The 15,090-nt window shown below is 37.7% G+C and overlaps 3 protein-coding genes and 1 pseudogene across 5 annotated transcripts; 3 read left to right on the forward strand and 1 right to left on the reverse strand.

The window, feature by feature from the left end:
* On the forward strand, positions 1,033-6,381 carry LOC104737408 (annotated as a pseudogene).
* On the reverse strand, positions 6,505-8,140 carry LOC104703769 (probable glycosyltransferase At3g07620). Its single transcript, XM_019244998.1, has 4 exons — positions 7,973-8,140; positions 7,699-7,898; positions 7,268-7,619; positions 6,505-7,190 (listed from the first exon to the last, which is right to left on the reverse strand). Exons 1-4 carry the CDS (start codon positions 8,138-8,140, stop codon positions 6,531-6,533), a joined length of 1,380 nt encoding a protein of 459 aa, XP_019100543.1. The 3' UTR covers positions 6,505-6,530.
* Positions 8,508-11,041, forward strand: LOC104737487 (arogenate dehydratase/prephenate dehydratase 2, chloroplastic). 2 transcript variants are annotated; one of them, XM_010457721.2, is made up of 12 exons: positions 8,508-8,767; positions 8,913-8,983; positions 9,069-9,161; positions 9,383-9,583; positions 9,668-9,748; positions 9,833-9,928; positions 10,019-10,096; positions 10,202-10,291; positions 10,395-10,447; positions 10,533-10,614; positions 10,692-10,773; positions 10,854-11,041. In XM_010457721.2, exons 1-11 carry the CDS (start codon positions 8,524-8,526, stop codon positions 10,749-10,751), a joined length of 1,149 nt encoding a protein of 382 aa, XP_010456023.1. In that variant the 5' UTR covers positions 8,508-8,523; the 3' UTR covers positions 10,752-10,773; positions 10,854-11,041. The 2 variants fall into 2 exon arrangements, with proteins under 2 accessions (XP_010456023.1, XP_010456088.1); XM_010457786.2 differs by having other exon boundaries at positions 10,865-11,041.
* Positions 11,152-13,615, forward strand: LOC104737782. 2 transcript variants are annotated; one of them, XM_010458127.2, is made up of 5 exons: positions 11,152-11,318; positions 11,400-11,502; positions 12,155-12,544; positions 12,718-12,855; positions 13,599-13,615. In XM_010458127.2, exons 1-4 carry the CDS (start codon positions 11,212-11,214, stop codon positions 12,844-12,846), a joined length of 729 nt encoding a protein of 242 aa, XP_010456429.1. In that variant the 5' UTR covers positions 11,152-11,211; the 3' UTR covers positions 12,847-12,855; positions 13,599-13,615. The 2 variants fall into 2 exon arrangements, with proteins under 2 accessions (XP_010456429.1, XP_010456375.1); XM_010458073.2 differs by lacking the exon at positions 13,599-13,615 and having other exon boundaries at positions 12,718-13,027.

A 15,090-nucleotide genomic window follows, 5' to 3' on the forward strand; every position in this document is an offset into this window, starting at 1 on the left:
AATTATGAATGGTATGATTGGCAAACATTACAAACGGACATAGCTTATAAGGGAAAGAATCTGCGCGTGAAAACAAAGTTTGGACACACACGTTTTAATCGGAGTGCCTTTCAGTGGGTCTATCATCGTGCCCATAGTGGGTCGTGTTATTTGCGGCTCAAGTGGTCTACTATATTATTGGTAATAGACGAATAGTATACAAACCCATTAAACCAGACTGTGTCAACTGTGACTCTGCAAGATCAGCCTGCGATAAAAACCCGACCCGAATATACCGACCCGTTCCGAACCGAAAATTTCGGTTTCGGGTTGGCTTCGGTTAGAAGAGTTGAACCGATCGGAAACTATATAAATTTGATCGGTTACCCGAGTTTTTTCGGTTCGGTTCGGGTACCCGTTCGGGTAACCGAGATCTTCATCTTCCTTCTCTTCTTTCGCCGGATCTACTGAGATTCTGAGTTTTTATCGGCGGCCGTCAATGTTCTTAGTTGATTTTAGGGTTTGTAAAAGGTTGAAGATGATATTAAAACACAACGTTTTATTAAAAACACAAACGTTTTGTTATTTTTTCCTTTAATGGGCCTGGCCCAAACGTTTTCCTTCCTTTTCTTTTTTTTCGACAGCCTTGTAGCCAAAAAGAAGAAAATTTCGGTTCAGTTCGACAAAAAAATCAATAACCGAATTAACCGAAACCCGACCCGACCCGAACCGAAATTTACTTCGGTTATCTTCGACACAAATTTCAGATAACCGAATACCCGATTACCCGAATTAACCGACCCGACCCGACCCGACAACCCCAACTCGCAGGCTAGTGCAAGTGATTGAAGTAATCCAAAAAAATATTAGAACGAGAGAAGAAATTAATTTTGTGAGCTGTTAATAATTCAATTGTTAAAAAAAAAAAACAAATTGAAAACAAAATATGAGCGGGAAATAAACCCAAAGATGTCGCGAAATCGAGTTTGTTTGAACCATTAATTAAACCAAACTTTACCTTTACCGGAGGCCGGAGCCCTTCAGTTTCCAAAACAAAAAAAGTCCTCAGTGAATCTCCCGTGAGTGACTCTCGGTGAGTCTAGGGTTTTTCGTTACTGTTTAGTTTGGGGGAGGGATCCAAGAGTTGCGCCAAGGAGGAGAGTGTGTGAGTGTTTTTGAATTTTGGATATGGATTCTGCGGAGGAAGTTGCTATAGTTGAAGAAGCGAACGGTCGCCGGCGTAGGATTCGGAGAGCTTCTACGAAGATGAAGAATTACGTTGACCCTGTCACTGACGAAGACGAAGACCAAGGACCCAAGAAGCGAAAGGGCAAAAAAGGGGGAAATAGGGCTCCGATTAAGACACAGAAGGTAGACGATGAAGGTGTTAGGGTTGAAGATGCGAACGGATGCGCTGATTTGGCGAAGGAGAAGAAGCAGAGAGCCTCTGGTAAGACGAATGACTCAGAAAAGGACTCAATTGCTGTGGAATGTGAGGATTATGGAAACCAGATTACCATTGGGACAAGGAGGACTCGGAAAAGGGCTAGTAAGAAGGATGAAATCGACGGTGAGGTTTCAGCTAAGCCGAACAAGAGGTTGAAGAACAGAGCTGACAAAGAAAACGCGGTTAATGATTTCTCTGTAAAAAGGTCTCTTTTTTTTCTCATCAATCGTTGGTTAAAATACACGACCTAATCCCACTACTTTGTTTATGTATTTCTCTTTTGGGGATATTTAGGATAGTGCTGAAGGTGCAGATTCCAATATGTGTCATCAATGTCACAGGAATGATAAAGGGTACGTTGTGCGGTGTCAGAACTGCAAGTCGAAGCGTTTTTGCCTCCCGTGCTTGAAAACTTGGTATGTGCTCTTCTGTTACCTTAACATTTAGCAATTATTTTGGTTTCTTTGTTACCTGGTTTCATTATATGCAGATAGATCTTTTAGAGTTTCTTTCGGATAGTTTTGGAATGAATCAAGACAAAGGTTTAGATTCCTGTTGATTCATGATTATAATTTCATCTATCAACAAACAGAACGCCCATTTCCTTTACTGTTGTCTCGTGTTGGATTACATTTTCCAGAAGTATGAAACACATTGTCTTAATAACTACTTGCAGGTACCCGAACATACCACAAGAAGATGTTGCCAGTAAATGCCCGTTCTGCTGTGGTATTTGCTGTTGCAGAGGATGTTTGCGTCTAGATAATAAGATACAAGTAAATTTTCTCGTATCCTGCTTGATTGTTATTTCTATGCTTTTTAAATTAATTTGAGCTCCTTAGCATGAATGATTAATTGAATGCCATGTAGGGGATAAATCCGAATCTCGAGGTCAGCAAGGAGGCAAAAATTCAATGCTCTAAATATATTTTGCGGTGGCTTCTCCCATATATGAAGGAAATAGTTGATGAACAAATTGCTGAGAAGGAAATTGAGGCAAAGATATCAGGTACTTTCCATGCTTATTGTGATTGTTTTTGTACTCCCTTCACATTTTTATCATGTTTTAAGTATGTATAATCAATATATTGTTGGATATATCCGCATTCATTTTTCTAAGTTAGAAGCTGGAAGCTGATTAGCTCAAGGATTAACAATATATCTTAATATTGTCTAATTTCACAGGACTGGAGTTTGAAGAGGTGAGGCCCGTAGACGCTGAATCTTTCCCTGATGAGAGACTATACTGGTATCTTACCCTAACATTTTTGTTTCAATAAATTTTGACAAGTTCGTATCTCATGATGCTGTTGGTAACTTGATTCGTTGTTTGTTTTAACTCCTTGGGATTACAGTGATATCTGCAAGACTTCGATCTTTGATCTCCATAGGAGTTGCTCGGCCTGTCCTTGTGATATCTGCCTTACATGTTGCCTTGAGATCCGCAATGGAAAGGCTCAGGCATGTCAGGAGGATGTGTCGTGGAATTATGTTAACCGAGGTTTAGAGTATGAACATGGAGAAGAAGGCAAATTTATTGAAAAGCCGGATGATGATAAGCCTAATGAGAAGCCAGATGATAAGCCGGTTTGCAAAGACCATATGAATTACCCATCTTTCTGGAAAGCAAATGAAGCTGGAATCATTACTTGTCACTGTGGTGCTGAGGGTTTAAAGTTGAAACGCCTACTTCCTGATGGTTGGGTATCTGATCTGTTAAAGAAAGTTGAAAAACTTGCTGATGCCAGCGAGCTTTTGGATTTACCTGAAATAGTTTTGGAGCGATGCCCTTGTTTTAAATCTAATGGTCATATTGACATGGACAATGTTAACTTGCTAAAGGCTGCTTGTCGAGAAGGTTTAGAAGACAATTATCTATATTATCCAAGTGTTAGAGATGTTCAACAAGATGATTTGAATCATTTTCAGCACCATTGGGTAAAAGGCGAGCCTGTGGTTGTGAGAAATGTGCTTGAAGCAACAGCTGGATTAAGCTGGGAACCAATGGTAATGTGGCGTGCTTGCCGCCAGAGAAGCCACATTAAGCATGGAGAACTTACCGAAGTTGATGCTGTTGATTGTATGGACTTCTGTGAGGTCAGTTTTTTCCAAACTAAATTGTGTGGTGCATGTCCTTTTTTATAGAGATTTCTCTGACCTAAGCACTTTGCAGCTTCATTTGGAGTCCTTATTTCCTTTATTTTTCTGTGATTGCTTAATCTATGACTCTGGTGCTTCCATAGCAATGATTTTTTTCTTATCTAGGTTATATACATTTCGACGTTCATGTTTTTCCCTTTTGGGTTGACATTTCAGTTTCTTTTACCGACTGTTCTATGATTTTCTCATTAACAGTGAATATATATGCTCGTGATTTTGATTCAGCGTATTACCTTTTCTTGAAGATGCATCGAAAACTTGCATGTCAAATTCATATTAGGCTTACTAGGCAACAACATGGCTCATTTGGTTCTCTCAAGATTTTTAAGTTCTTACTATGCCCTTGTTTATTTAATGACTTCTGATAAATGCAGGGATCAATTGATCTGCATGAATTCTTTACTGGTTATACGGACGGTCGTTATGATCGCATGGATTGGCCACTAGTTCTGAAACTGAAAGATTGGCCTCCAACTAAGACCTTTAAAGAAAACTTGCCACGTCATGCTGAGGAGTTCTTATGCAGTTTGCCTTTGAAGTATTACACACACCCGGTAAATGGACCTTTGAATCTTGCTGTCAAACTTCCCAAAAATTGCTTGAAGCCTCACTTGGGACCAAAGACTTACGTTGCTTATGGATTCGCGCAAGAATCTGGCCGTGGAGATTCTGTTACTAAGCTTCATTGCGACATGTCTGATGCGGTAAGTACCCATGTGATTTGTCTTCTCTCGTTTTCAGATTTGTTTCTTTGTTATAAATCTGTCCATTCTTCTGATGGTTTTCCTTGTCATACCCATAATGACCTCAGAACCAATTTGTTGCCCGTTGTTGAAATAAAAGACTGGCATCAACCTGAACTGAAATCATGATTGAACACCCCTCGCTATTGCTACTTATTGTAATAAAGGTCAATTGACATTATCGTTGAAATTTTTTTATAATTATTTCTCTCTGTCTCTCTGTCATCTAATTCTTTTCAATATTTTAATTCGTGTGCTTGTTATTTCAGGTGAATGTTTTGACGCACATATCGGAAGTACCCATCCCTAAGAATAGACAATCTAGAATTGAAGAACTGAAAAAGAAGCATGCCAAACAAGATTTCAAGGAGCTGTACAGCTCTGTAGCTAAAAAGGAGGAAATGATGGAGATTCTTGTTAACTCTAAACAAGAAGCCGAAAATGTTGAATCTGATGATGGAGCTCTCTGGGACATTTTCCGTAGAGAGGATACTCATAAATTAGAAAGTTACATTGAGAAACATCACAAGGAGTTCAGACATCTCTACTGCTGCCCTGTGTCTCAGGTACACATACTCTCTTTTCATAAAAGGTTACATTTTTAAAGATATGTGGTGCTTATTTGCGTCCAGTCTCTCTACAACTTATTCTACATTTTCCTTTTACCTTCTCTTTTAGGTTGTTCATCCAATACATGACCAGAATTTCTACTTAACGCGGTATCATATAATGAAGCTGAAAGAAGAATATGGTATGCTGTCATTTATAACTTATAAACCAACCAATTTATCTTGCCGGTTTTTGGTCATATTTAATGAGCCGTATTTTGTAGGCATTGAACCTTGGACCTTCAATCAGAAGCTTGGAGATGTTGTTTTAATACCTGTAGGTTGCCCTCATCAAGTTAGAAATTTGAAGGTAATTTTTTTGCTTTAGGATACATACAGTGGATTTGAGCAACTTTACTTTTTAGCTTCGCAGCATAAGTAAGGTTCATCAATTGATGATTGTATTTCTCTTGTGTCTTGCAGTCCTGCACAAAGGTAGCGCTTGACTTTGTCTCACCTGAAAATATCGGCGAGTGTTTACGCTAAAACAGTATCGTCTACTTCCACCTAATCATTATGCAAAAGAGGACAAGTTGGCGGTATTCCTCTCGTCTCCATATCTGGTTGTTTTAAGCAAATTCTGACTCCTCTCTAAATGTTATTCTTCTGTTTTTTTTTTCTTGTTGTTTGGTTGAACAGGTAAAGAAGATGATAATTCATGCAGTTGATAAGTCTCTCCGAGACTTGAGTGGAGAGAAGTGAGTCTTTTACTTCTCTTCTAACTAACTATCGCAATCATCAGTAAAATGAGTTTCCTTTTGTTTTAAGCTTGATTTCGGTTTTGTGATGGTGTTCAGGTCTCCAGAACCCAAAGAGAAAAACAATTTTAAGAGATGGAACAATTCAAAGGGCAAAGACAAAGCAGTTGTGAAGGCTCTCAAAGACTTACCTCCTAGTGAAAAGTGAGGTTTTTTTACTTCCCTTCTCAATGCCTTCAAAAAACCATCAGTAAACTGAGTGTCTTTTTGTCTTGGCTCAGATGTTCTGAAGCCGAAGAGGAGAAATCAAAGATGATAGTCAATCCAATCGATAAGGCTCTCGAAGACTTTCCACCAACTGAAAAGAAGTGAGCTTTATACTCGTCTTCTTACTACCTGTAAAAAGCATAAGTAATCCGAGTTTCTTGTCGTCTAAGCTGTGTTTCTTTTCTTTTGTATTGTCTCAGGTCTCTGGCAACCGAAGAGAAGAGAAAGCCAAAGATAGTGAAGACATACGTGCGGAGAAAAAATCTGGACAGTAAAGACACACGTAGACATTGGCTGATTACAAACGGAGAAGAGTAGGAGTAATTGTTAGTTGCATCTCAAAACTCATCCTTTTTGTTGTTGGTAGCTTAAAGCAAACACTAAGGGAGTAGTAAGAAGATCATAATTTGTAATCATCTCCTCAATATCTTACTCTGTGAAGTTACTCAATTTGAGAAGTAGTTAACTTTACTCCTTGAGATGTAAGCTGGAATAAACTAATAGGAAAAGGAAGTTTAAACTGATTTAAGTTTAAATACAATTGATCAAACAAAATTGGTTTGACTCAAGTTGTCTGCTATAAGTGGAGAAGAAAGATTCTTGGACTCACATAGGCATCATCAACGTGTCATAACAATTTAACATTTAATCTTCTTAACCAAATGGAGTGTATAATCATATTAAACACATCATATCTCTTTGGAGGATCATTAACCAATATATGCCTCTTCACTTTCTTCACTCCTTCGTATAGTCTCATATACCGATCCTCCGGTATATCCATCAATATCCTTTTTAGTTCCGGTATTTCTTTAACCGATACCGAAACCGAAAACTTCTCCCAATTCAAAACATCACTAAACGGTAATACATAGTTCTCCGAGATAAGAACTGGTACACATCCGCTGTATATAGCCTCTGGTATTCTCGGGCTAGCTACTTCGTGACCGCTCGGGCATATACAAAACCGGCTTTTCCTCATCATCTCTGTGTAATCTAAACCGTCCGGTAGGTTTTCGTAAACCAGAATGTCTTTGTCCTTTTCTTTCCAATGGTTTAGAAGAACCGGACGGATTTTGCCGTGTGATTTTCCAGCGAAGAAAGCGAGTGTTGTACGAGAGGTTGGATCTAAACCGCCGGTTAAGTTGTTGATTTCCCCGGTCAGTAAATTGATTTCAGGAAACGGAGCGTCTTTCTCTGGATTGAAATATTCTGATATGTTGGCGTTGCATAGTACTCTTATGGAATTGAAAAATAGCTTCTTTACGTACCATGTTGCCCTGTGACCCTGTAAGCACAATCTGGTCAGTCCGTGCTTAAGTTATTAGATGACCTAATTAAGCAAAAGTAACCAAGACAACGTACCCAGTCATGGCAAGACAACATGAAGTGATCAAACCCATCGCTTGTGTTCCAATACGGATATTTCTTGGAAATTATCTGGATATAGTCAGCGATGACACGTTCCAAGACAGCCTTATCTCGAACAACGGGGTCAAAAAGATGGTGAAGGATCATGACAACACTAAAAGGTAAGAAGTAGACATGAGCCTTGTCAGGATCTCGGGTGCGGTACTTAAGGACATCGTTCTCCATAAAGTTTAGGAACAATCCTTCCATTGAGTATATGTCTTTACAAAGTCCATAGTGAAATATCGGTGGATCTCCTTCTTCGTATACATAGATCTTGAATATCTTCTCCATAAGAAGATAACTTCTGCCACACGTAAACAGTATCAGTAAAAGGTCACTTTACTTCTATGACAAGACAAATAAACACATACGTATATTGTTACCGGTGAAAGGCGTAAGGGTTACGGTAAATATCGCCATGAGGGATATAGTCTTTGTCTCCAAGGGGTGATGATGAAGTAGCATTAGAGTTTAATTGAGCTTCTCTGATCAACGCTCTCGCGGTTGCTAATTCTGCTTCTACCTTCACGTCTCTTTTCCAAGATCCATGACCTGGATTTGATCCGTTTCTCTTCCTTTTTTCCTTGAAAATACAAAACAGAATTTATGATTTGAAACTGATAGCCTAAATCGACGAACCGGAAGAAAGATCGGTACCGTGATTAATGCGTGGGAGAAGGAAGAGGTCCATAGTGAAGAAGAAGTTGCAAAATAAAGATGAGAAGATGAATTTGAACTTTTTGCTATAAAAATCGCAAAGACTACAGCGAAAGTGGCAAACGCCAATAGAAAAGCGTTCAAGTATTTCGGGATGTAATCTCTCATACCTTTTTTCCCTTTTCTAATTCCTATTCCATTATTGTGTAATTTGTGTTTAATCTAGAGACATTAGAGAAAGAGTGATGGTGCTGAAACTAGGGGAGATTTCAAATGAGCCAAATAAAGAGTCTCTCTACACCACACAATTTACTACACTTCACATTATAGTGCCAAAACTAGTCTCCTTGTTTAATGGTCTACCACAATATTCTTCATCAAAAACAATACTAGTACTGTATGTTGTTTGTTGGTCTGCCTCAACTTTTTAAGTAAGGGCCTTAGATAAATATCATGGGCCTTCAGATTGGCCCATTAATGTCACCTCCACCTTCCATATATTATTGTTGCTTTCACATCAGAAATAAAAACAGCCGTCAAAAACAACATCAATGGCAGTGCACGCTGTTCGATTGACGACGCCGGCGACTCAGCTTCACGGCGGAATCTCTGGCTATCTATCACCGTCGAACCGCAAACTTAACACCTTCGTCCGATACGGATGCCGATCTTCAAACCGTTACCGTATCGGAACCGTCTTGGCGTCATTCCGGGAAGACGATGCAAATGGTAGGGACAAGTCCGTGAGAGCTATGGAAGTTAAGAAGATTCTCGAAGACTCTCCTCTGCTTCCTAGTATGGATTCGATTCCTTTAGTTACATGTTTGAGCTACGATCAATCAAGTTTCTGCGATAGATATCTTCATTTGTAGTAGAGATAATAAATAAAGGAAGTAGCTAGACTTAGTAGTGATGATTGGTTTGTTTTTGTTAATAATAGAGCCATTGTCATCGAACCAGCTAGCAGAATCTGTATCCTCCAATGGCTCCCGTGTTCGTGTTGCGTATCAGGTTAATTGTTCACGGATTGTTTTGTTTCTGATTAATTTTTATATGTTTTTGGGGTTTTATTGGCTAATGATTTTGTTATAATTAGGGAGTACGAGGTGCATACAGCGAATCAGCAGCTGAGAAGGCTTATCCTAACTGTGAAGCTGTTCCATGCGAAGAGTTTGATACTGCTTTTGAGGTTTGATTCTTTTCTTTTGCTACTTTTTCACTGATCAAGACTGAGATTGGGATCTCTGTTTTTTTTTTTTGTTCTTATTTCTTAATGTGAGTCTAGGGAAAAGTCATCTACTTTAGTTTGTGGAATTTGTATGTAACAGTTTCATTGCCATACATCTGTCTTAAGTTTTTTTGTTGCCATTAGACTGAACCAGTTTGCAACCTTTTTGTTCTTCGTTTTAGGCAGTTGAGCGGTGGCTTGTCGACAGAGCTGTTTTACCTATTGAGAACTCTTTAGGTGGAAGTATCCATAGAAACTATGATCTTCTGCTGCGACACAATTTGCATATTGTTGGCGAAGTCAAGTTAGCTGTCCGCCACTGTTTGTTGGCTAACCACGGTGTGAATATTGAAGAGTTGAGAAGAGTGCTTAGCCATCCACAGGTACCCTACTTGCCTTTGTGCATAATTGAACTTTTTTTTTTCTCTTGATATTATCCAGAGCTTTAACCGTTGTCTTTGGCTCAGGCTCTCGCCCAGTGTGAAAACACGTTAACCAAATTGGGGTTGGTCAGAGAAGCAGTAGATGACACTGCTGGTGCTGCAAAGGTAAGTTTTATGTTTCAAGTATGTTTATACTCATAGTCACGGTTTACAATGGCTGCTAAATAAGTTTCTGAATTTGATTTGCAGCAAATTGCGTTCGAAAAATTAAATGATGCAGCAGCAGTTGCTAGCGCAGAAGCTGCAAAGATATATGGTTTGAACATAGTTGCTGAAGATATCCAGGTAGTACAGAGTTTTTGGAAGCCTTTACGATTTTTTCATTCATATCTTTACACTTCTGGATTTTTTGATAGTGAAGTGCAATCAATGTAGGATGACTGTGATAATGTTACAAGGTTTCTAATGCTCGCAAGGGAACCAATTATCCCTGGAACTAACAGACTCTTCAAGGTGAGAAGAGAAATCCAATGTTACTCTCCAAATTCAAACGTAACTCTCTGATATGTGACAATGTATATTTCGCTGATGGATGAGTTACTTATGATCTTCTTTTAGACAAGTATAGTGTTCTCGTTAGAGGAAGGGCCTGGAGTACTTTTCAAAGCACTTGCTGTGTTTGCGCTTAGGCAAATCAACCTCACAAAGGTTAGTTAGTAGACTCAAAATCTTCCTTCTAGTGTGCAGCCTTGTATAGAAGCTAGTCTGGTCTCCAATCCCTAACAAACAATTATCTTATGGTTTTGATCAGATTGAAAGCCGCCCGTTAAGGAAACACCCTCTGCGAGCATCTGGAGGACTAAAGTAATTTTTCTCACAATCCACTCTACCATAACCCACAGTTTCTTAGTAGTGATGAAAGTGCCGCTCTATTTATTTTGCTTGACAGATACTTCGACTATCTTTTCTATGTGGACTTTGAAGCATCTATGGCTGATGAAGTTGCTCAGAACGCACTTAGACATCTCGAGGTAAAAGCCTTGGGTTAATTGATCTAAAAACATAAAACATGTACATGTGACTAAGACTCTGGTTTCTTTTATGGCAGGAATTTGCTACCTTTTTGCGGGTACTGGGAAGCTACCCAGTGGACACTACAATGCTCTAAACATGTCCCCGACAGCTTCTTGGTAAGTAGTAGTCCATTGTTTTGGATTGCAAAAGTGGTAGTGAAACATCAATGCAGAAGGAGGTATAAATCTTTGAATAGTTATGTGACAGAGATCCGCTTGATGATATCATTATATTGGTGTAAGAAGAGCTTTAGAAGTGCGGTGAGATCAGAGGAGGCACCAGTGCACCTTAAAGATATTCATTCGAGTTAACAATGTGTGATTTATTAAACTTTTGTATGGAAGTTAAAATTTCATCAATCTAAAATCGGATTTTATTTTGGGTCAGATTTGAAAACATTAAGATAAAGAGGGACTATATGACAAATATAAAGAAATTAGGTTTCTGGAAGGAAAGATTAGTTGCTTCTTGCGCAATAAGCTGAAGCTGAAGGATTAAACGAGTTTCGCTTAGTCAGTTGTTGTTCTCAAGCTAAAGCAAAACTCAAAAGGGCAATGAAAGTAGCGGAGAAGATTGTATTCCTCTGGGAAGATTCCGATGGATTCGCAACAACCATTGCTGATGCTCTAAACCCTAGCCCTGGCTCCCCTCTTCGCAAACTGTAATCGATTCTTCCTTGATCTCGATTTTGTCTTTTCCGCCTCAATACTCTCTACTTACACATTTGTAATCTCTAGCGCAGAGAAGAACAGATCCAGCTTCCTTTGGATAAGTATGGCGTCCGAGATGATGTCGAAACCGGCGGCAGTATCGTTCACTTCGTCGACGAAAATGGTGCTTATCAGGTTCGTTCCTCTAAGAAACTATGGATTCAGTAGGAATTTAGCGGTGTTTCATAGTTAAATTTGAGTTCTAATTTCTTCTATTCGACATTACATGGAGCTGCTCTATTATACGGAACCTGTTTTGTTTATCCTTAGAACTGAAATTTTATTTCGTGCTACACTAGTTTAGCTGAAGAGTAGTGGTGCCCTGGCCTTAGTGTGTTGTTTCTTGTGGACATGAAACTATTACTGGGATATGTAATATGATGGTTCAATTCTCGCTTCACTATTTGATTGCTTCTTCGATTGTATTACACTGAAACTAAAGCTAAAGCCTTATGAGATAGAAACTAATAAGTCTCTTCTGCTTAGGTGAGAATGCTTAGTAGAGGAGGTTATATATAAGGCGAGTGAAAGCATTAACAGTCCCATTTTCCCGTAGTAGCTAAGTGGTACCTAACTTATGATATGGCACTAGCTTCTAAGCTTGATTAGATTAGATTTAGGCCTTTGCCCTTTGGTGATCATGATTTAGCCCCTTTTGTAACATTTGTTCATCAGTATCATGGTTGTGTTGCAAGACTTGATTTCATGTTTTCTTGTTTCTATGTTGATTTGCATTTCTGGGATATTACATTGCTTAAGTTTCTGATTATGTCTTACATTGTTTAAGGTCTCGATTTTTCTTCTTCGAAACTATGAGCCTCCTCTACTAGTGTGTGCTATGAATGAACTGCTGGACCTAATTACAAGGGAAGCGTCAACTCTATCCACTATTGTGACTCCTTTTCTTGTGGCGGCATCTAAGCTTAAGTTTAATAACAGATCCCTTGAAGCGAATAACAGAAAAGCTAGTCTTCATTACGTTCAAGTTGGTACAGAAACAGATACCAGCAGGTTATTTGCTTCTCGCATCGAGAAACCACCACCACTGATGCAGATCCATTATGAGCCGTTGTCATGCTTGCTTCATCTAGCTCGTGTCAAACGCTTGCCTACATCTATTCTCATAGGCCAGAGAAGCAGTAGCCTATATAGCAAAGCTCTAGATGAAGAGCTTCAGGTAATCTTTGCTTGAAAAAGTTGTCTCAGTTTCTGCTCATTTTTATCGGGAGTTTTAAATACTCTGCAAGGTCACTAGAAATATAAAATCCACATGAAATTAAAAATCTATTGTCAATTCGAAGAGAAGGTCGATTTCAACTGAATTGTGGGTTTGCGTGATTGTCATCACAGGTGATTCATGAAACAGGGGAGCTTGTGGCAAGTTGGACCGGACTGTCTTTCTCAAGAGATAGAATCAAGTGGAGCGCATCAAAGACATCTAAAGAAGAGGAAAGTCCTTGGCGTGCTCTTTACGGTTAATCTTATCAGGTCAGGTCTTTTTCATGGCCTAACAACACACTGGCTACAGTCTTTGCTTGGGCCTGCACTAAATTTCCCTATTGGACCTCGTGTGGTTAAATAATACTTTTGTGGTCAGCTTAATAAAATCCATGTCACTCAACACTCACTATTGCTTTTTCTAAGATATTTATGAAAAGAAACAGTTGTTTCAAACAAATCTTAAAACTCTCGAAGAAAAGCAATTAGGATCTTGAATTATAAAGGTACATTATATTTGGTCAACTCATGGGAGGATCCTGTAGTGTTTGTTATGTCACTCACACAGCTAAAATGGCTAATGGTTGTCCTAGGAGAGTCGGATATATTAATAATATTAATGATTTGAGTTATGATTGGGTGGAAGAGGCATAATAATAAAAAGAAAGAGAGATGGGTGTGAAGTCCATAAAAGGCACTCATGGATGGAAGTATAAATAAATAAATTAGGAGATTAGTAGTTAATGTTATCTTAAGAGAACAAATAAGTGAGGTGTCGTCAGCTCTCTCTCTAAGCCGGTGGTATTATATTCGTGAGGAATACGATGTTTGTACCAGAGTTTCGGATCGTCCTAGAATCTTATCCGACTCACATATCTCTCAGCATCATATGTTACAAAACTTTTGTTGTTTTTGTTATTTTTTTCTTATTTAGTGCGTCTTATCGTCCCTTTTTTTCCTTAACTTTTTGCTTTCATTATCGTTCCTTGATTATATATGGTGGTGTTTTTCAGGGGAGATTTATCAATAATTTATCCAATCAAGGTTCGTGCTATTATCTAGTAAGTTTTCAATTTCATCTTTCGTCTTTTACTTGGATACGACGAGTCTGAATGATGAAGTTAATAGCGATATTGCTAAAGTTAATATTGTACTCGGCTACTCGCTCTCTCTTTTTAATACTACTTTTCACAAAGAATACCTTTTTAAAAACTAACGAATACATTTTGTTTTTAACAATTACAACGTCGTTTAACTTGTAAGTTGTCATCAGTCCCTTTATTAAACCTGAACTTATTTGTAAAATATATTTTCTTAAAAGTTTTCTTAATAAAACATGTGAAAGAAGCAGACACTTAAAAATTGTAGGTGGGTTGTGTCATCCAAAACTCAATAGACCTTTAGAATTATCTATATATATATATATACATTTTATCGTTGATACAATCAATATATCGTCTTGTTTCCTATTAATCATTTTAACTGAATTTGAACAAAAATAAAAATAATGGGGTTTAAGTAAAGCCGGTGAATAATAATAATAATAAAAAGAAGGAAGAGAAGAAAAGGACAAAAGAGATCAATCATTGATTTCATAATTTTCAAGTGGTTTTAATGGCTTTATAGCTTTTATTCATAAGATCCATTATTTTATACGTATTCATATATGGGATAGTACTAGCAAATATCTTTAAAAATATCTTTGTGGTTTGGTCTGAGAGAGTTTTATAGAGAAGAGAGACGTATCTAATAAAATTGGCAGATATTTTTTTCTTTTTCTTTTACTTTCTCACTCTCCCAATCATCATATTCAATTATTCATATATAAAAGATATTTTTTCTTTCTTTTCTACTACCAAAAAATATATTTTTGGAATACGCCCACCGAAAAAAAAAAAGATATTTTGGTTTTTTGTTGTAGAGGTCAAAGCGAAATAATAATACAAGAGAGAGTGTGTGTGTTTGTGATTAGTGTAAAACTAGTAAAAGGCATCGAGAAGAAAAGAAAAAAAAAGGTGGACGACTGAGAGAATCCATTATCGAAACAAATACTCCCTCTGTCTCTGTCTTGATAATTGATATTTTGATATTTTAACATATATTAAAAAAAAAATTCGTTTTTATTTAATAAATTAATTTATAATTACTTTTTAGTAGAGAGAGAAAATATAAACTAATAACAATTCAAAGGTTTAAATATTTTCAATAATTATTTTTTGAAGTTTACAAAACATTAATATTTGTAAAACAAAAAAATTACAAAATATCAATAATCTTTGTGACAGAGAGGAGTAGTATAGACCACTTGGTAACTTCCACGTCGCGAGTACGTTGGTTCTTATACTCCCCTAGCGCGTGTCTGATATACAAGAAAATACTAATCTGTTTTCTCAACTTAAAAAAAAAGAGGTTTTTAAGTAAAATATAAATAAAACAAAAGTGGGGCCTGTAAAAGTTTTTATTGCTTTTCACTATAAATACGACAGGGACCCACTATTACCCTAC

This window comes from Camelina sativa, chromosome 1 (assembly GCF_000633955.1).
Source record: "Camelina sativa cultivar DH55 chromosome 1, Cs, whole genome shotgun sequence".
In the NCBI taxonomy this organism is placed as follows: domain Eukaryota; kingdom Viridiplantae; phylum Streptophyta; class Magnoliopsida; order Brassicales; family Brassicaceae; genus Camelina; species Camelina sativa.